This window comes from Podarcis bocagei (genome assembly GCF_964188305.1).
Source record: "Podarcis bocagei genome assembly, chromosome: 3".
NCBI lineage: Eukaryota > Metazoa > Chordata > Lepidosauria > Squamata > Lacertidae > Podarcis > Podarcis bocagei.
The window spans coordinates 95568298-95590586 of NC_138127.1; the positions used below are offsets into that span (position 1 = coordinate 95568298).

Consider the following 22289-nt stretch of genomic DNA (forward strand, 5'->3'; position numbering starts at 1 on the left):
TTTCACAGCCTAGGGGACACCACAGAGAAGGCCCTGTCCCAGACAGCCACCCCTTGAACCTCTGAGGGCAGAGGAACTAACAAGGGGGCCTCCTCTGCCGATCTCAGCACCTGAGAGGGTTTGCAGGAAAAGAGGTGGTATTTTAGACTGAGTTGTTTAGGGCTTTAAACACTAATGTGAGCACCTCGAATTGAGCCCAGAAATGAATGGGCAATCAGGAGTTTACAACAGGAGTTATGGGAGATCTCAATGGAACCCCAGCCAATAATCTGGCTGCTGCATTTTGTACCAATTGACATTTCTGAGTAGTCTTCAAGGGCAGCCCCTTGCCTTGCAACAATCCAACCTGGAAGTTACTAGAGCAGGAATCCCCAACCTTCAGCCCTCCAGATGTTTTGGACTACAATTCCCATCATCCCTGACCACTGGTCCTGCTAGCTAGGGATCATGGGAGTTGTAGGCCAAAACATCTGGAGGGCCGCAGGTTGGGAAGGCCTGTACATCTCTGTCCATCTCTGTTTTACAGCTGGAGCTGTAAAAAGACACTTGTTGCTACTGAGGCCACCTAAGCCGCCAGTGACAGTGCTGAGTCCAGGGACTCAGCTACATTAGACAAAAAATGTTTTGCATTTATTATAAACATGCAACACCAGATGGCGCAAGAGAGCAAAAATAATTGTATGCGATTTTTACATAGCGGTTTCTCCCCTTTTTGTTATAACAACTTAATTTCTGACTTATAGCGTTCCCCCCCCCCCCGTGTGTAGATCCATCCCAGGAACACCCCCAAGCTACAAACTTGCTCCTTCTAGGGGAGTGCAGCCCTGTCCAGGGCAGGCTGCTTCCCCACCTCATGGATGTGAGAACCCAGGACACACAACACCTCTGTCTTTTCAGGATTCAGCTTCAGTTTCTTGACCCACATCCAATCCATCACTGCCTTTCCTAATTCAGATGACACAGAGCTAGAGCTGGGTATCACCTGCTTATGGATGACACTTCACACCAAATCTCCTGATGACAGCGGCCATAGGCCACATACAGATTTTAAATAACATGGGGTTACAAGATGGAGCCAGGACAACTCTCACGGTGCTGAACAGTATCCTCCCATGACTACTTTTGGGCATGGTGATGGAGGTAGGACAGGAACCGCTGAAGTACTGTGCCCCCCCCACCTTCCTGAGAATACCTCAGAAGGATACTGCGGTTAAGGGTAACAAGAGCCACCAGAAGATCAAGAACAATCAGGTTCACAACAGTGGCGTAGCGTGGGTTGTCAGCACCCGGGGCAAGGCAAGTAATTTGCGCCCCCTAACCCGTGGATTTGCGCCCCCTAACCCAGATGTTGCGCCCGGCGCGGCCGGCCCCCCTGCACCCCCCACGCTACGCCACTGGGTCACAATTCCCCCATTTCTCTCCCGATAAATGCCATCGGAAAGGGGCACCAAGGCAGTTTCAGTGCCATGACTAGGCCTGAAGCCAGACTGGAATGAGAACAACTGAAAGCACTGGTAAATAAGACATGAGAGATCTGTGATTGGAGATCTGTGAACCATTAGGTTTTTTTTTAAACTTAAAAGAAGCTGTGAGTCATATCAACTTCATAGTATTATGTGGGGAGTTAACCCTTTACCAGACACCACATTTTTTTAAATAAAAAAATACTCTAAGGTTCCCCCTTTCTTGCCACATGCTGCTGTTTGTTCTGGTCGAGAGAACATACATGTACTATAATTCACCTGATTCTTTTCCTTGCGGGCAAGCGGAAGCATTAAGGGGACGTTTAAATCAGGGAAATGGTATAAAAGAAAGGGTTAACCCCCTCCCTGTACAATATAGATTAATCCATTCCTTGCCCTGCTGACAGCTTTTAACTTTTAAAAATAGAGGAGGTGCTGATCTTCCAGGCTGTATCTATTGAAGTGTGACTCTGAGCCTCCTTGAATATTACCAAGAAATTACACTGATTCGGAGAGTTAATGCTCACTCCTTTGGTTTAGGTTCTGGGAACCAGGATATGGAAAAAGAGGGGGAAGCAAGGACCTGCGGTCCCCATAGTGTAGGGAGCCAGTGTATCACCTAGAGGGCTTCTCCTGAGACCCATAGTGCTTCCCTTTTATTGCTGAGGCAAACATATAGACAGGGCTAAATCAGTGATAGAGATTTTGCATGTAGATGGTCTCAGGTTCAACTTTCAACATATTTGATTCATAGGTAGCAGAACTACTTGGAAAGACTGTTGCATGAGAGTTTGGAGAGCTTCTACCAATTCAGTAGATAAGAGGTGGGCAAGCTATGGCGAGATGTTGTTCGATGGCAGCTCTCATGATCCTTGACCATTAACCACATGGGCTCGGGCTGATGGGAGTTGGACTCCCACAACATCTGGAGGGTCAGATTTGATACAAAGCATCTCAAAACATTCATTTGGGGCTCACCCAGACTTCCTTTTGCAGCGCACTTTCCAAGCACAGGTCAGGTGGCGTCCTCTTCAAGGCCAAAATTCGGCAATCCCCAGCTCTCACCTTCCATGCTGCTAAATTCATTATGTCATAGCTGCAACGCCTTATGGCCCCACCCTCGGTTCAGCACCTGGTGTGGGAGAACCGGTTGTGCTGCCCTAAATCTGCCTCTGCTCGGACCCCCCCCCCCATTTTACTACTGAATCAGAGCAAACGACAATTCGCAGAAAACCCAATTGCCATTTTCTCCGATTCAGTGGTAAAGTGTGGGTTTTCCTGGGTAAAGTCCCAGGACAAACAGACAGCAACAAAACCTGCTAGGACATGGAGCTTTAAAGTCCAGACCTGGACCTATAAATGCAATGCAAAAGGAAGTCTAGATGAGTGCTGAGTAATCTTTTGGTTTGTGGGTTCACACAGCAAAGGTGGTAAATAACAAAACCTCCCCAGAAGTTTGAAAATCAAGTTTTTGTTTTGCAGAATCTGCTTGAGTACCTGGCAAAATCAAGCCGCAACACAATTCATAGGTAGGCACACCTAATCCTAAGAACACTGAGGTTTGATACATTTTGGAATGTAAATGGTAAGAACAGAAGCTTTTGTCTTCTTTTGTAATTCTCTGTCTCTCCCGGAAAGCATGGGTCCCTCTTTGATAATTCTTGGCATAACTCCACGGATCATAGAATCATAGAACCGCAGAGTTGGAAGGGACCCTAAGGGTCATCTAGTCCAACCTCCTGCAATGCCAGGAATCACAGCTAAAGCAGCCATGACAGATGGTCATCCAGCCTCTGCTTAAAAACTTCCAAGGAAGGAGACTCCGCAACCTAGAAAGCTTTTTCGTATGTTTAGTCAGAATCTCCCTTCTTGGAACTCGGAGCCGTTGATTCGGGTCCTAGCCCCGTGTGTTCTGAGTTCACATGATTCAGGGGGACTAATGCATAAGCCGGTCCCTCGCTGGCTTTGGGAGCAGGTGTACAGTGCCCGTTTTTCATATGAGAGGTAGGAACGGTGGAGGAGGTTTCTGTTCGGTAAATCTGAGCTTGCTTTTCGCAAAGGCCAAATTTGCTCAGCAAAATGAAAAAGTCCTTGCGGAAATTCTTGGTGAAGATGGCGTACAGGAACGGGTTGGCGCAGGAGTTGATGGGGTAGAACAAAACCAGGAGGATCTTTGAGTTGGAGACGGTGATGAGAGGGTACTTGAGCGATGCCGATATGGCGAAAAAGGAGATGGGCGCCATGCAGAGGAAGTCCGTGAAGATCAGGACCGCCATGCGCTTGGCAATTTTGGTGTCGCTGTTGGATGAGATGATGTTGGGGTTCCTCACGGTGATGTAGATGCTGATGTAGCAAGTGCAGATGATGAGAAAGGCCAGGATGTTCAGTACCAGCAGAAACATGATATATGCCTGGGCAAGGCGAGTTTCTATATCCATGGGTAGGCAGATGCTAACTTTCATGTAGCTGCTGACTTGGAAAATGGGGAGGATGGCCACAGTGAAGGCAAAAGCCCATCCGACAAGCATGAAGGCCACAGCGTGTCGGAAGCGGACCTTGCGTTCCAGCTCCATGGCATAGGTTATGGTGTGCCACCGCTCCAACGTAATGAAGGTCAGGGTGTAGACGGAAAGTTCGCTGGCAAAAACAGTGAAGAAGCCGGCTGCCTTGCAACCCGCACCCGTTTGCCAGTCAATGGCATAGTTGTAATACTGGCTTTTGGTCTGTATGTCTTTGACGGCGATCAGCAACAGATAGATGCCGGTGCAGAGGTCTGCAAACGCAAGGTTGCACATGAGGAACCGAGGGACAGTGAGCTTGGACTGGCTGTTGACTATGATCAGGAACACAACCAGGTTCCCCATGACGGCGAGGATGCTGATGAACCATATGAGAACCCGGAGGACGTTGTAGCCCATGATGTCTTCACAGGGGTTGAAGGCATCCGGCTCAGGGAAGCAAATGACGTCAACCTCTTCCTTGCACAGGCTTTGGTAGTAATCGTGCTCATCGTCCAGGTCAAAATCTGTCCCGTCGATATCTAGCAGAAGAGATAACTTATTGCATATGGGGTGGAAAAAAGAACTGGAAGGGAAGAAAAAGAATATGGTCACAAACCTCAAAAATGCAGCAACACACACAAACTATTGCATTTTTCCTTGTTAACTATGGCACAACCCTTTGCAGTTCTCTTTTTAATGACAAATCACACAGGGCTTTATATCGAAACTTCTGGGTCCACTTCAAGGTGCAGATACTTACCTTTAGAATCCTAAATGGCTTGGGGTTCAAATATATGAAGGGGCACCTACTCCCATCTCAACTTCTTTAAGATCATCTGCCCTATCCATGTTCATTGTCATTGGCAGCACAGAGATAACCTACAAGGCAGAGGGCTTTCTCACCAATGGTACCCCTACATATGGGAAGCTTCTCCCACAAGACTTTGTCCATTCCCACTAATTATACACATGGTCATGTGTAATTTTGCACAATGCATACATTTTTGCAAAGCAATTTCTCCCAATATAATGTAAGTTATTTTATATATCTTTTGTGCTTTAAAAAAAATTAACGTATGCACTTATATGGACAGTTTAACAGCCCCACCCCCAATATAGGCATTTATGCATGCATTGCCTAATAAAAATATAATAATAATAATTTATTATTTATACCCCGCCCATCTGGGTTTCCCCAGCCACTCTGGAAGGCTTCCAACCGAATATTAAAAACAATACAGCACCAAACATTAAAAAGCAAAATACAAACCATACAACAGCCTAACAAAACAGTAAAAGGAAAAACAAAGCCAAAAACAATTATACTAAAATAAAACTAATCCGCACCACAACTCAACATTTGTCCCACCCCAAACAAAATAATAAAATAAAATAAAAATAAAAATATATAAATAGAAACCATCGTTCACAGTGCAACAAAGTAAAAATGCTTTAAAAACGTTTAAAAATATGTAAAACCATTTTCGACATTTGCTGCAGCAGTAGCAGCAGCAGCATCAGTGTCCCGAGGCCTCGCTGCAGCCTCTTAAAGCAGTGGTGGTGAGTGTGGGCCCCACCCCCTAGGAACTGGCTTGCAGGGGGGAGCGGCCTTCCTCAACACCCACAATGCCTAGCAGCAGAACTGCTCTGCAAAATTCAGAGAAGTCTCAATTTCAGCTATGTTTCGGTTCGCATATTATTTCAGGAAGTATGAATTAAGTAGGCTCCCCTTCAAATGCGAAACGAACCGAATTCTCTCTCTCCCACCTCCCCAATCCCTAAACAGCCCCAGCTTCACCTCTCGTCTTCCTCGTGTGTGTGGGAGGGAAGCCTAACTTGAACACAAAAGCTGACTTGAAGTCTCTGCCGCCGAATGCAATCCCATGAAAGAATCATCACCTTTCTTTGATTTCTTTGATCAAAGCTTAGGAGGAAACAACAGCAACTCTCTGGATGACTGACTGCAGAGGAGGTTTGGAAACCGACATTGCATTTCTATGCCAAGTGGAGTGGTGATTGTGTGTGTTTGTGTGTGTGTGTGTGTGCATGTGTGTGTGTGGAGAGATAAAACAGCCACCCAGCCCACACTCCCCTCTGTGTGGGAGAGAGGTTGTTGGCGAGAAGAAAGTCTTTCTCTTTCTGAATGTTGAGGAAGAAAGCATTGCTTGAGGTGGAAATCTTTTACATTGGCAAACGGAGAGTCCTGAGAGGGCAGCACCTTAACGAGGTTTCGTGCAATCCTATTCTGATTCCACCAGCCTTTCTCTCTCCTGTTCACTCTTGTTATATCTCCCTTGCATGCCTCCACAAAAATTCCCAGGAGAATCGTCTCGGTCTTGAAATAAACGCAGAGCAAATACTCAGGATATTTCTAGCAATATGATGTGCATTATTTATCGCCTTTGGCCAACTTGGGAGACTGGGGCATGGATCTGTGTTATACGTTCGACCTCCACAGTCAGAGGCAGCAGTGGTTCTGAATACCAGTTGCTGGAAGCCACAGGAGGGCAGAGCGCTGTTGCATTCAGATCCCGCTTGTGGGTCACCCATGGCTGCCATGAGAAGAGGGTAGAATCAAAGAATTGTAGAGTGGGAAGGGGCCCCAGGGGCCACCTAATTCAACCCCCTGCTGTTATGTACTGAAGTTCTCATCCTGGGCCAGTAGGGGGATACTGTAGATAGTTATGCAAATAAGGGATCGAAAGTGACGTTCCGTGATTGGATAGTTTTAGAAAGTGGTTACAATAACGTTGTACTGGAGCTCTATATAAGCAGGGTGACTGAACCCTTCAGTTCAGTTCTGTCCTGGCTTGTGAATAAACAAGAGCTGTTTGAAGAATCGCTGTGTCGTCTGATATGTTCACCCACAACCTAACACCTGCAATGCAGGAATCTCAACTAAAGCATTCATCACAGACGGGCAGCCAACCTCTGCTTAAAAACCTCTAACGAAGGGCAGATCAACACCTTCCAAGGGAGTCCATTTCACTGTTGAACAGCTCGAGGACCCGCCGCCCGCATAGGATTATAATAAGACACAAAGACACATTATTTTAGGCTAATGGGCAAAATAAGGCCACAACTTTATAGGTTACAGCATGTGGGTAGTATTGGCTTAGACATTGGATAAAAACAGCAACACATGACTCCACCCGGCTCAGCAGGGAGTCATTTCAGGGTTAACAACCAGTGGGAGGAGCTTGTTGATGCAAATACAACTGGAAGCTCCCCCCTGATGTCACCGGGGGTTGTGCTATGGCTCTAGCCACCAGCAGGGCATCGGACAGGATCCATGACCGCTGGATACCTTTAACGGAATACCCAAAAGAGGAGGGGCCAATGATGGCCCATACCCAATCTTCCAACATAGCACACCTATTCCAATGCCTAATTGCCAATACCAGAAAGTTGTGACGAGTTGCTACGAGGTAGGGGAAGAAACCAAGAGACTGGTGCCAATTTGCCAAATGGATAAAAAAGTCCTACCAGGCCCCTTGGGCAACCAAAGCAACCAACCGAAGTCCATAGCAAGGTCAACACGCAAAGGAAGCTGACCTAAAAGGGAGGAAGGGTGGGACATCCGATGCAAGCAGGAACAGACTGATATTAAGCTGGAATCTCCTTTCTTGTAGCTTGAAGCCACTGGTTCACGTCCTTGTGACAGCCCTTGAGATATTCGAAGATAACTCTTTTATCTACTCTTTCAGTGTCCTGTTATCCAGGCTTACTCAGCTCTCTTAACTGTTCCTCATAAGGCTTGGTTTCCAGACCCTTGATCAACTTGGTTGCCCTCCTTTACACGTACTCCAGTTTCTTAAATTGTGGTGCCCAGAACTCTATCCTTATTTTCTTAAATAGTCACCTGGGGTGACATCTCAGTAGCAGGGAGCAAAAAGCTCCTAGCTGCTCTTAGCTGTGCTTGATCAAGCTACGGGGCCAATTCATATTTCCTTGTCTTCTATCTGCCTCCCATGTTACGGCAGAGGGCTTTAAGCTTTCCAGCCAGGCCTCTACCATGGCACATGTATGTGTTTGTGGAAGAGCCCTTCTGAGCTGCCCTAACCATCCACCTGAATCTAAGGGAACAAGGGAGGCGGAGGTGCATTTATTTGACCTGCACCAGAAACAGGGGAGACCGCCAAATCAGCTAGGGAGACAGCTTGCTGTAGTTCTTAGAACCTCTGCAGGTAGTGAACATGTCTGTTGTCAAACCAGCATCTGTTCAGGGCTGCCCCAAGGTGCCTGGTGACGTATTGTAACAACTTCACGGTGAGTCCCGGCACCTATTTTTCTTGGGGGAAAGCACTGTACACACACTTCTGTCTGTCTACCTACCTATCTGTCTGTCTATTCTAGACACTTATCAAGTGAAAGAATCACTGTCCATTTGCTCATGGATTACCGTATTTTTCGCTCCATAGGGCGCACTGGCCCATAGGACACATCAAGTTTTTTGGGGGGGAAATAAAGGGAAAAAAATTTATTTCCCCCCAGGCGCTTGTGGGGCCGGCAGTGGGGAGAAGCGCTCTTCTCCCCGCCACCCGCCTTGAGATCAGGTCCGGGGACAGCGGGGAGACGCACTGCGCCTCCCCACTGTCCCTGGAGCTTGCGGGGCTGGCGGCGGGGTCTCCCCGCCGTCAGCCTCCAAACCACTTCGGGAAACAGCGGGATGGCGGCGTTCCGCCTCCCTCTGTCCCCCGACCTTGTGGGGCTGGCGCTGGGGCTCTCCTGAAGCCTGGAGAGCGAGAGGGGTCGGTGCGCACCGACCCCTCTCGCTCTCCAGGCTTCAGCGAAAGCCTGCATCCGCCCCATAGGACGCACACACATTTCCCCTTCATTTTTGGAGGGGAAAAAGTGTGTCCTATAGGGTGAAAAATACGGTACTTATCAACTGCAAAGACATTTCCAAAGCTGCAATCTTACACACTTACCTGGGAGCAAGTCGCATTGGACTCAGTTGGGCTTACTTCTGAATAGTCATGCACAGCATTGTGCTGTCAAGTACTTCTTAAGTGAGGAGTACATACTCAGGATCACTTAAAGCAGATTGGTTGTGCCTTAAGCGCCAGGACATCCTGAGCATATGCACTCTTGGTCTGCATATTTCGAACATGAGTGGTGGACCAGGAGGGTCCTCATAAATAATAATAATAATAATGGATTTTGCAAAGCTGAAGCCAGCCCACCTATGCCGTGAAACACTGAACCGAGAAGCAGTTAAATGCATGATCGGCAACACAAACCAACAGAGTTTGTGGGTTAATTAAATCAATCAACGTGCAAATCTCAAAGAATACTTGAGAAAGATGGAGATAAATGAGGAGGACCCTTGATGCTCGAAGGCCCGGCGATACCCCACTGGTGGCAAATCATTTGTAGGGAAGGTTGATTTAAGAGGCTGAGGAGGCCCTGTGATTAGCATTGGTAAAGCTCCACGGGGGTCTTGCTAATGAATCTTTTCGAAAATCAGGGACGCAAATGCACGCTGTGGGTGTATCAATTTCATCGCGCCCACTCCCATCCTGTCCTATGGCTGCCCAAATGCCTATGGTCCTCTTCCCATCTGCCAAAGTGATGGAGAGCCTCCGGAAGCAGCCTTTTATGCAGTCAGTTCTCTTGTGAAGGCAAGTCTTGCAGACTTGAGGGTGGTTTCTAATTTGCCAGTGTCTGTCATTTACATACCTATTCTACATGGGAGGACCAAGCAGGCATTCAGATAGACTGAATAACATCAGTATCCCCCACCCCCAGAGGCAAACAATGTGTACCTGAATGCACCACCCAAAGCCTGTTTCTTTTTGGCAAGCTGCAAAAAAGGAAATATTTCTCTCGCTTCTGTTGGCTGGATTCAAAATGGCCTAACAACTTCCTTGGGCTCTTGCCTGAGCAGGCAAGAGTCTGTCTGGTAGCGAGCAGGGATGGATGAATATGTCAATTTTGGTTTATCTCAGATTCTCATTTTCCTAGTCTTAGGCTCAGTACTCTACATTCCCACACCAGTTTGTACAGGTTTTGTTTTTTAATGTCCCATGACAATTTGTCAGCGTTTTGGCACAAATTTCTCCTAATACACACATTTTTGTATGCTGCTATAATGCAACTGTATACATTCAGAGCCGTAGCTAGGTGATCTTGCGCCCCTGGCAGAACCGTCCAGATTAAGCCCCCTAGCCGCAGACAAATTAGCTCTCCTTTCCACCTCTCCTCCAACCTCCCCCCTCCACCCATTCAATTCACCCTCTATTAAAAACCTTTTCTTATGAGGCAATAATTGATATTTTTATTTACAGACATATTTATGTACATGTTTTTAGCTGATTTTTGCGCCCCCTCCTCGCCTGTGCCCCTGGCAGGGCCCCACTTCACCACCCCCTAGCTACGGCCCTGTATACATTATTTCCACCAAACTATGCAGATTTATGCAAGCTTTACATAGCAAATGTACTTTTTGTACTTTCCTGGAGAGCTGCACTGCAGAAACGAGTGTGGTTTTTGAAGGATATCTGATTTATGATAGCCGCATTCAAATATCTCAATGGCTATCCCATGGAAGAGGGAACAAGCTTGTTTTCTCCTGCTCTGAAGGGTAGGGCTTGAACCAATGGCTTCAAGTTACAAGAAAAGGGATTCCGACTCAACATCAGGAAGAACTTTCTGACAGTAAGAGCTATTCAACAATGAAACAGACTGCCATGAGAGGTGATGGACTCGCCTTCCTTGGAGGTTTTCAAGCAGAGATTGGATGGCCATCTGTCATGGCTGCTTTAGCTGAGATTCCTGCCTTGCAGTTCCCTTCCAACTCTATGATTCCATGATTTTACGATTCTGCGATTTTTAAGTGGTGTGTGAAAGCTCTTGGGCCCTCTCCAGCCTCCTCTGCCTTATAAGAAAAAGGCCTTAGCAAGAAGGAAGAGGAGTTGTCTTGCACCAGTGGCTAACTAGCAACCCTCCATGCTGTTGAATTCCCACTCTCACTGGTGAATCCTTTAAAATAGGAGTGGGAAACTGGCCCAACATACCTTGCTGGGCTACAGCTCCCATCATCCTTGACCACTGGCTATGCTGGCTGGGGCTGATAGGAGCTGGAGTCCAACAAATATATGGAGGGGTTACAGGCTTCCCAATTTCTGGTCTAATGGGTAGTCCTTACATCTGGAAAGGTGACCATGTTGGGAAACTGTGTACATGCAGCTACTCACACAGAGTCAATTAAGGTTTGGCAGACAGCCAGAAGGCAATCTGAAGGAGTAAGTCTGCCTGGTGATAACAGAGACATGGAGACCGCTCCCTGATTGGTCAAGCTCTCTCAAAGGAGTGATAATTAATGGCCTACTAACTGTTAGTTCAGTGTTCAGAGGTTCAGAGTTCTATGTCAGTGTAGGAGTTAAGAGTTGTGAGAGAGAGCGCTAGCAAAAGATCCGTGTTCTGTTCCTGTAAATAGTCCACTGTATATAATAAACACCTAACTACAAGTTCCTGGTTCCTGCTTCGTCTATCCTGTCTGCATCCAAGTCACCAAGTCTTCCATGGATTCTGCGTTGACTCTGCTAGGTCTGGCTAAGGTCCTGCAACTAGTCAGAAAGTTGCAAAACCAATAGGTTTTACCAATAGACCATACTTGACCATTGGTATCTCCTGCTCAAAGCATGCGAGCTGGGAAGTCTGTGAGCCTGCGTGTTTTTGAAAGTGCTTGAGAAACTTTAAAGGTACTGCACCAGTCTCTCTGGCACAGCAGGACAGAGAATTGGCACGTGACAAACACCATCTAACTCAAGACAGACTCAGACACTTACAGATAAATTCAGGCTCTTAAATGCAAAGAATTGGGGCCACTCACTTTTGTTTCGTCCAGTTTGCAAATGCACAGCAGTGGCTTGGGTAGGTGAGGTTTGCCTCGATCAAGGAGCGGAACTTGTCCAAAGGAGGTAGTTTCTTTAAGTTGTACGCAGATCTTGCTATCAGCTTGTTAATTTTCTCCAGTCCAATGCTGGGCAGTTGGCTGATCTTGGTCTCTGAAATATCCCTTTAAGAAGAAATGTGATTGCTTCATAATTCCAAACAAACCAATTCACTACTTACATGGAGACATTTTGAGAATCTCCTTCATTAGCAACGTAAAATAAACTAGCAAGAAACACTAAAAAATAAGAACTGATAATATGATCTTGTGCAAGCTTCCTTGAAAGTAAGCCCTACCAAAGACGTGGGTCTTACTTGTAAGTAGGGACATCAGAAGGCATTATTTTTTATTTTGCCCTGTCACATGTAGCAGTGTTTCCGTTCTGCTGCAGTTCATCTTCTGCCAAAACCCAGGTTACCTGTCTTGCTGTTCTCTGTGGTGACATTACCTAACTTAGGGCATCAATTCTACCCCATTCATATCAATGTAAAGGGAACACAATGCAAACGGGACAAGAAATGTAATCAATAACGTATTGCTTGTGGGCCAAAAGCCAAAAACAACAGGGAATACTGGTCATATTCACTGAATTGATTTCCGTTTCAGACATGGGAATAAGCAAACATCGGCAATTTCTGTTCCTATTTCTGTTGGAGTTCTCCAACACCCCTATTTGTAGGTAAACTCTCCTGGGCTCAATACATAGTTCCTCATCTATACGCTCTGATCCTTGTGTTAAAATACTAGAAACCTGCAGCTAAAGACTTGTACAGATACTTGAAGACATCGAGAAAAGCTCTCAGCTATGGTCTTCAGCAGCTAGCTATTTGCACCACCAGAACTCTGGATCAGAAGACCAGGCTGGCTAGTCCTTAGGATGGGAGTGGCTTCTGAATACACCTCTCCAGCCAGCCAGGCAAGAGGCTTTTCAAGGATACCTTCCCAACTAGGCAAAAGCATTCAAGGAGGGTTCGAAGAAGGGCATGAAAGGGGTGTGGCCTAATGAGAGTGGGCCTGGGGAACACCTTGCCTTAAGGGAAAAGGTGCCCTTAAGCTGCATATTTAGCCTGAAGGGAGTCAATCAGGACACACCAGACTCTATAAAGGCCTTATATCGAAGCCACTTTCTCAGTCGGTGCAGTGAGTCCTTACAGACTCTGCCTGTTGTGGTTCCTGATTTCCAACTGATTCTGACCATGTCTGATTCTTGTCTTTTGCGATTGAGCCGCAGCTACAACATGTCTTGGAACTGGGCCAATGCCTGGCAGTCGGTTCAATGGACACAAAGACAGATAGGGCTCCTTAATCTTTCAACAATTTTGTGGGTAGATGGAATTTCAGCAGGTTCGCCCATGACCATGCCAGAGTAACTCTGCTGATAACATGTTAAAGGTACACGTGCCCCATTCTCTGTTGCCTGCCCTAACTTCAACATGTACCCCACTGAGCATCACTTTATTCTCCCTGGTCCTCAGGGCATCCATCTCCAAAGCTCCTTTGCCCATTGGTTCCTTCTTTGCCGTCAGCACCCAACCCGTTTTGTCTTTAGATCCTGCGTGAACATTCTGCCTCACCCAAAGGGGCCTTTCACTTCTTAGAAATCACACTGTTTGCCAAAGTTCTACCAAAGCTGACACATTTGCTGCATTTGTCCTGGGCAGTTAGAATGTTCATGAGCATCCCATGTTAGCCTGTAGACAGGCAGCCTGCAGGTAATAGCTGGCTTTTAGCTTTCTTTCTTTTTGGGGGGTGGGGTGGGGAGGAAATTCATATAAAGGGATAGGGATGTCAAGGTTGCTAGTACCAAGCCCAGTTTTCCAGGAGGGAAGCCATGCTGAACAGATATGATTGCTTTCTGCAAGAAAATAGCAACGAGAGCTGACAAGGAGGAGACAACAGGCAATCTATTTGGCTTCCCTGCCCGCAAAATACAGTTCTTGCAGCATTAGCACAATGAGATATTGACACTAGAGGGGTGTGTGTGTGTCCAGATGAAGCTTCACAGCTGCAAGGCCACAATACATGGAAACAAACCAGTGTATGAGGAAAAGTGCCATCCATGCAGAGAATTCAAGTGGATTGCCATTTGGTCAAGGACTGTCTTCACTGTGCATGAGTGGTCTGAAGGAGAGAAGGCCCCCCAAAAATGAATGAGTGTTGGATGATGGCACAAAATGGGTGGAGCAAGGAGTGATGATTCCCTGACAGAGGCTGAAGCTGAAGGCGCCTGGAGAGGATAAAAACTTGAGAGCTTCTGCTCATTGCAGAAAATTGACCATTAGGTCAGTATGAAAGTGGGTGGGGTGGGGTGGTGAGAATCTGAATACGACCACCATTCATTGCAAAGGGACGAGGGCAGACATACTGGTAAAGCTGATAAAGTGGCTGCTTTGTAAGCCCAAGACATAATGAATGACATCAGGTCAATTTTTTTTCCTTTAACCGGTCCAACCGGATGCTGGAGATGAAGCTTTCATCTTGGGCATCGAATTGTTGTGCATTTGCATGCTCTTTGGAAAGCCCCAGGGATAGAACTTGTTCCTTTTCATGGGCAGACTGCACAGCTAAATTTGGGCCAGGTAAGGGAACCAAACTCAGGTCCAAGTATAGAAAGGGCCGGTTCTACCATTTGGCAGGCAGAAGTGGCCCACCTCGATCAGCATGTAGATTTGGAGGTGCCAACAAAGCAGGGGTTGGGGAGACGGCAGCCCTTGAGATACAGTTGGACTCCCCATCACCCCCAACCAGCAGGACTGATCATCAGGGATGATGGGAGTTGTAGTCCAACAACATCTTGAGGGCCACAGGTTCTCCACCTTGGTGTGAACCGGTCTTCTTGCTTGCCCGCCCAATCTCTCTGAAGCACCTTATGTTGGTTAGAGATGGATAGGAGAAGACAGGGTGGATACCTGGCTAGTACCCCACATTGTCCCGAGTTCCAATTCCATTGTTAGCTTGAGTGGCACCACCTTGCAACTCAATGTTCTATGCAAATGCTGGCTCTGGATTCTTCTTTTTGAATATAAACTACTTGGCATTGTTAATTGTCACCTGAATACTGATTCGGGAACAACAAGCCTTAAATCAGCCTGTCGGGCAATTTAATAAAAAAAACCCATTTGTTGTGCTGGTAGAAAAGAAGAAGAGGAGGGGGGTTGGAAAAAGAAAGCAAGAAAAAGAATTGATTTAGTCAATTCTGTTTTCGCCAAGCAAAGATGTTATTATGGGTCAATCATTCCTGTAAGTGAAAGTACGTTTGGGTGTATTCTCCGGTGACAGATGAGTAGAAAAACTCTCTTTCATGATCTTGGCCAGGAAAAAAAAGAGGAAAAAAAGGCAATTTACCATCCACAGAACGATGTAATAGAACAGAATAATTCTCATAAAAATAACTCAGTGTTTGAATTTGAAGTATCGGATGAATCTGAACTGCAGTGAAATCAATTTGATAACCCATCAGAATGTGATGGTGTTTGGCTCCTGCTTACAAAGGCGTTGCGTTAACTTCTCGCTACAGGGAAACGGTGGTTATTTTCCTCCCCCCTCCCCGCCCTGCCGTAACCCCATCTCAAAGAAATGTTTATTGCTTGGCTGCTACAAAGAAGCTTCAGTTACAGCCTTATCCAAATATTAAAATCATGGATAAGGAAGAGCTGGAATCCTGTGCAGGGGAAGCAAAACAAAACAGGGGGGTTGGAATAAACATTATCAGGAGCAGAGGACAAATACAGATGGTGAGATTTACATAAGGCTGGCGATGCTGTGGGAGTCAAAGGCCTTTCCGCTGCCCAGAAATGGAGGGTTCTGCCCGAGAGAGGCAAGCACTGCTGAACATGATCGTACGACTAAAAAACCCATTAGCCTGGACACACAAACAGAATAACCACAGGGAGCAGGTCTTGCGGGCTGGGGTGCGGCATTTTTGAATTCTGAAGATGTGCCTTCTTGTCTGTTGTGACCACTCATCTGAGATATTGACACAACGGCAGCAAAAAAATAGTGAGAAGTATTACTTACAAAACGGCTGGTCCATTGGCTCCCAGGAAAACTTCATTAGGTAAATTTTCCAGCTTGTCATTACCACTCAGATTTCTATGTTAGAAAGAAGAAATAAATAAAAGTTATGGTTACTGTTTGATTTTTTTTCATCATCAACTAGCTAGGGTTGCTTAAATGGCTGATGTTTAATTGACTAGTCAGTTGTTTTGAAAGAAAGGCTATGAACCCATCCAGGCCCTGTGGCCATCATTGGGGGCCCTTTAACTTTAAGGACGAGCGCCTGAGATTGCTTTTTTCACCCCTTCCCTCCTTTCCCCCCTTTTGTCTTGTGTATTTTAGACTGTAAGTCTGCTCTGGACAGGGGCGGAGGAAGGGGGATGCGGTGGAGGTGCGGTGGGGCTGCCCCAGGTGTCACCACTGAGGGGGGTGACAAAATGCTAGGCGGCACTCACCGCAGGGTCTGCAGCGTGCCGGAGCCACACGTCTCTCCTGGGAGTGACACGGTGGCTTGGGCACCCATAGGCTCGGCTCTGCCCCAAACGGTCCGCTCACCGCCTCCCCCTCAGCTGTACGGTGGCTGAGTGGGAGGAGGTAGGCAGACTCCTTGGAGGCCCTGCGGAGTGTCCTACTCTGGCTTGCCCTGCCCTGTGGGCAGCTGGCCCCACCCCTGGGCGCAGGGCACGCATGCCGCCCCAGGGCGCCTGATCGGCTTGCTCCACCGCTGGCTCTGGGGCAGAACAATCCAAAATGGAGTCGGGGGGCATGAAGTGTCAGTCCCACAGCTGGACCTCAAGCCCTGCCAGCTTGTGGCAGCCAGGGTAGAAGGTCGGGAGGGTATCCATTATGCCAGTTCCAACGAGACATAGGTAAGGGGCCCAAGGATCAGCCCCCTCAGAGGACCCAAAGGACTCTGGCTCCAGCTTTGGATTGGAGTTCCGATAAACAACCCCGTTGTCAACAGCGCTTGGTGGACCATGGTGAGACTGCATAAAGCAACGTCCACTGTTCCTCTCTCTGTTATGATTTCACTCCACGGTTGTAGGATTTAAACCTCTATTTTGCCACCTCTAACAACACAGTGATCCTTAGCTGTGTGTAAGCTACCTGGCTTAAGACTCAATATCCTATGCAAAGAAAGAAGTTAAACACAAACACAGAGATTAAGCTGTATACCATGGGTGGGCAAACTAAGGCCTGCAGGCCGGATCAGGCCCAATTGCCTCCTGGATCCGGCCCGCAGGCAGTCTGGGAATCGCTGTGTGGATCGCCAGCACGTGTGCATTCTCTGTCTCTCCCTCCCTCTCCCTCACACACCGGCGCCTCCTCCCTCCCTCCTCCTGGCTTCTCCCTGCCCTGACTAGAGGAGGAAGGGGACTGGGCTTTGTTGGTGCCAGCAGTGGCAAAGCTCAAGCGGCCGCCATTTTAAGCAGCCCCTGTCTGGAGCCCTTTCGCATGCCGCTCAACGTCCCGCCACTGCTGCCGCCAGCCCCTGCCACTTGCAAGACACAGGTAAGCAGCCCCCGGGGCTCGTGGTGCTCTTGCATCATCATTATTTTTTCAAAATATAGTCCGGCCTCCCACAAGGTCTGAGGGACAGTGGACCTGCTGAAAAAGTTTGCTGACCCCTGCTGTGTATGAAGCCTGTAACCTAAAGAAATACATTGAAATAAACTGAGCACGATCCAATTACAGTTAAGCATTTTTAAGCACTGATTCCTATCAGTGGGAGATGCATGTCAATGGGTGGCATTCAACCAAGGTTTACTCAGAGTAGAAATTATTGGGCCTAGCGTAAACTGCATACCCATCAACTGCCTCATAAAAACTAGGACATCCCTCTTCCCCCACCCCGTTCGAGCACAGCAGCCATTTTGGGTGCCTTGCTTTCATGTGATTTTGGGCTGAGATCTCACATGGGTCACATGACTCACATGGGATTTCCGACCCAGAAGATGGTGTCCTGGAGGGGTTGCAACTGCTGTGTCTCTAATCTGAGTTCAGCTCAGTTGGACACCACCCTCTACTTAAATCTGTTCTATGGAAAACAAAACTGTAACAGAAGTTATTTTGCTGCAATATATCTCCCATGGAATGCCCTCCCAAAAGCCAAATCAGTAGAATAAAGAAATAATACACACAGATCAGACAAGATGGTCCCATTGAAGGCATGGTCTTCAATTTCGGTGAGTCCATTTTTATTTAGCCTTCTGCAATAAAGAGACAATGGCTGTTAGACTCTATTCTATTTTTTTTTTTTAAATGGCAGCATTTTACTGAAATGCTTCTTAAAACAAACTCCCCCGTCTTTAAAAATGAATTTGTGGTAAAGAATTTTTTTTCATAAAACAACAATAGCCTTCAAACTGTGACACTCCCACAGAAAGTCAGACTGTCTCGGGCACAGTGATAAGAATTCAGTGAGTTGCATCTACCATGTGCCACATATTCTGCAGGAAAAGGAGGGTGTCAATCAAAATGTTAGCAAAAAGATAACGGAAGGAAGAAAGTTATTTGCTTCATTTATATACCACTTTTCCACCCAGGAATTCCAGGCGGCATACAAGGCGTATCCCTCTCCCCATTTAATCCTCATGGCAGTGCTCTGTGGTAGGTTAGGTCGAAAGAGAGTGACTTATTCAATATTACAAAATGAACTTCATAGCTAATTGGGGATTTGGACCTGGGGCAGCCTGAAAGACATGAAAAGAAGCGTCCCATTTTTTGCAATGTAACAGTTCTTCAAATTTCCATTTCCTCATTTAAAGGGCGCAATCCTTTTTTTTTTTTTTTATAAAATTTTTATTGGTTTTACAACATTTTTAAGAAAAACAGACAAACATTAAGAATGACAAACATACACGTATAGTTTCAAGCATATTTTCATAAACCTCCTTTCTAGGACTTCCCCATACCCCCCCTCTCTGCATCCCAATGTCCATTGTTCAACTAGCAACTCCCAGTTATTACTTTCCAATCTCTATCCTCTTAGTCCTCTCTTACAGTCTGACCTTATGTCCCTGTACCCCTTTGTTTCTGGAAACTCCGACATTTTAACATTCATTAAGTTTATAGTAGTCCTTAAGATAGCTTTTAAATTTTTTCCATTCTTCTTCTACCGTCTCTTTTTGTTGGTCACGGATTCTGCCTGTCATCTCGGCCAATGTCATGTAGTCCATCACTTTCATCTGCCATTCTTCCAAAGTGGGTAGGTCTTGTGTCTTCCAATACTTTGCGATAAGTATTCTTGCTGCTGTTGTGGCATACATGAAAAAAGCTCTATCTTTCTTTGTCACCAATTGGCCGACAATGCCCAAGAGGAAGGCCTCTGGTTTTTTAGAAAAGGTACATTTAAGTACCTTTTTCATTTCATTATAGATCATTTCCCAGAAGGCCTTAATCTTCGGGCATGTCCACCAAAGGTGATAGAAGGTACCTTCAGTCTCTTTACACTTCCAACATTTGTTATCGGGCAAATGATAGATTTTTGCCAGCTTGACTGGGGTCATGTACCACCTGTATACCATTTTCATAATGTTTTCCTTTAAGGCATTACATGCCGTAAATTTTATACCGGTGTTCCATAACCATTCCCAGTCAGCTGACATAATGTTATGTCCAACATCCTGAGCCCACTTAATCATAGCCGATTTAACTGTTTCATCCTGTGTGTTCCATTTCAACAACAAGTTGTACATTCTAGATAAATTCTTAGTATTGGGTTCTAACAATTCGGTTTCTAATTTTGATTTTTCCACCTGGAAGCCGACTTTCCTGTCCTGTTTAAAAAATTCCATTATTTGACGATATTGGAACCAATTTTCCACTTTATGCTTCAATTTCTCCTGACTTTGTAATTTGAACTTATCTCCATCCTGTTCTAAAATTTCCCAATACTTCGGCCATCCGACCTCCATATTGAGTTTTTTCACTGCATTGGCCTCCACTGGTGACACCCATCTAGGGGTTTTGTTTTCCAATAGATCTTTATATCTTATCCAAACATTAAACAATGCTTTTCTGACAATGTGATTTTTGAAGGCACTGTTAACTTTATCATACCAAAGATATGCATGCCAACCAAAAGCGTTATTGAAACCTTCCAGATCTAAGATGTCTGTATTCTCGGGGAGCATCCATTCTTTGAGCCAGCAAAAAGCTGCTGCCTCATAATACAATTTTAGGTCCGGCAGGGCAAAACCCCCTCTTTCTTTAGCATCTGTCAGTATTTTAAATTTAATTCGGGGCTTTTTGCCCTGCCAGACAAATTTCGAGATATCTTTGTGCCACCTCTTAAAACATTCCATCTTATCAATAATCTGCAAGGTCTGAAACAAAAATAGCATTCTAGGCAATACATTCATTTTAATTACTGCAATTCGGCCTAACATTGACAGTTTCAAATTTGACCATATTTCTAAATCTTTTTTAATTTCTGACCAACATTTTTCATAATTATCCTTATACAAATTCTGATTCTTGGATGTTAGATAAACTCCTAGATATTTGACCTTCTTGACCACAGTCAAACCTGTTTCCTCTTGAAATTTCTCCTTTTCCATATCTGTTAGGTTTTTCCCTAAAACTTTGGTTTTTAGCTTGTTCAACTTAAATCCAGCTACCTGGCCAAACTGTTGTATTATTTCTAATACCTTTTTCGTACTAGTGTTTGGCTCTTGCAAAGTCAATACTAAGTCATCTGCGAACGCTCTTAACTTGTAATGTTTAGCTCCGACCTGCACACCCTTAACCTGCTGGTCATTTCTTATCATATTCAGCAACACCTCCAGAACTGAAATAAAGAGTAATGGGGAAATCGGGCACCCCTGTCGTGTTCCTTTTTCTATCTTAAGCTCCTCAGTCACAACATTATTTACAATCAGTTTGGCTTTTTGTTCAGAATATATTGCAGCCATACCATTCTCAAAACCCCGGCCTACCCCCATCCTATGAAGATTCTTTTTCATAAAACTCCAAGAAATATTGTCAAAGGCTTTCTCCGCGTCCACAAAGATCAATACTGCTTTAGTGTTTATATTCACCTCTAGCTTTTCCAGAATGTCTATAACATTCCTTACATTGTCTGCCAGGTGTCTTTTAGGGAGAAAGCCTGCTTGGTCCTTATGAATCATCTCCATCAAAACTCTTTTGAGTCTTTTTGCCAAAATGTCTGCAAAAATTTTGTAATCCACATTGAGCAATGATATTGGGCGGTAGTTCTTGAGTTGGGTCTTTTCAGTCTCTGACTTTGGTATGAGTGAAATATATGCCTCTTTCCACGATTCAGGTGCCCTTTTTCCTTCAAGGATCTCATTACAAACTTCTCTTAATGGTTGAATCAACCATTCCTTCAGCGATTTGTAGTATCTAGAAGTCAATCCATCTGGTCCCGGAGATTTGCCCAGTTGCATATTCTGAATGGCAGCCTCTATCTCTTGTTCTGAGATTCTCTGGTTCAGGTCCATCTTACTTTGCTGAGAGATGTTTTGTAATCCATATCTTCCAAGGAATTTGTCTATATCTTCTTCATTTTGCGGGCCTTGAGTGTAGAGTTTTTTGAAATAACTTAAAAAGCAATTTCTGATTTCATTGGGTTTAGATATATTCTTTCCATCCACCTCTAGACTTGTAACTGTATTTAGTTTCTGCCTTTTCTTCAATTGCCATGCCAAAAGTTTACCACATTTGTTTGCTGATTCAAAAGTTTTTTGCTTCATTTGCTTTATCTTCCATTCAATCTCTTGGTTCATCAATTCCATATATTGAGTTTGATATAACTTGATCTCTCTTAAAATGTCCTGAGACTTTGGTTTTGTTCTTAATTTCCTCTCTCCTTCCTTTATCATTTCCAAGATCTTCTCTTTTTTCTCATTTTGTTTTTTCCTCTTTATTGAATTTTGTTGAATCAGAAATCCTCTCATAACCGCTTTACTTGCATCCCAGATCACTCTTTTCTCCACGTCGGTCCTCAAATTTATTTCAAAATAGTCTTTTAGGGTCTTTTGGGCCTTCGTGTGAATCTCCTTATCTCGAAAGAGGGTGTCATTCATTCTCCATCTAAATTGACCAGTTATTGTGAGTTTCATCTCCATCTTCACGGCGTTATGGTCGGAGCAAGTTTTTGGGCAGATTTCCACTTTCTTAATCTTTGGAGCCAGTCCACTAGTAACCCAGATTTGGTCAATTCTGGTCCAGGTCATCATTGCTTGGGAGAAAAAGGTTCCCTCTCTCTCCAGAGGGTTCCTTGTTCTCCAAATGTCTATCAAGTCCATGTTTTCTGTCATTTCGAAAAAAGTCTTAGGGAGTCTCCCTTCTTTAGTGACTGTTAGTCTTTGTGCCTTGTCCATATTAGTGGAGACCACGCCATTCATGTCTCCCATGATTATCATATTGTAATCCAAATAGTCCGTCAAAGTTTCATGAAGTCTC

General features: G+C 45.4%; 1 protein-coding gene across 3 annotated transcripts in view; it reads right to left on the reverse strand.

Annotated features, from left to right (window-relative positions):
• Positions 1 to 1568: 1568 nt before the first annotated feature.
• The window catches only part of FSHR (follicle stimulating hormone receptor), a 99765-nt gene continuing 79044 nt past the window's right edge, over positions 1569 to 22289 (reverse strand). For 2 of the 3 annotated variants that reach the window (XM_081188550.1, XM_081188551.1), the window contains 4 exons: positions 18002 to 18070; positions 15882 to 15956; positions 11802 to 11987; positions 1569 to 4547 (listed from right to left, as the gene is read on the reverse strand). In XM_081188550.1, the coding sequence (XP_081044676.1) occupies positions 3314 to 4547; positions 11802 to 11987; positions 15882 to 15956; positions 18002 to 18070 (1564 nt within the window). In that variant the 3' untranslated portion in view covers positions 1569 to 3313. The remainder of the gene's footprint in view (positions 4548 to 11801; positions 11988 to 15881; positions 15957 to 18001; positions 18071 to 22289) is intronic. The other variant, XR_014006497.1, reaches the window with a different exon arrangement.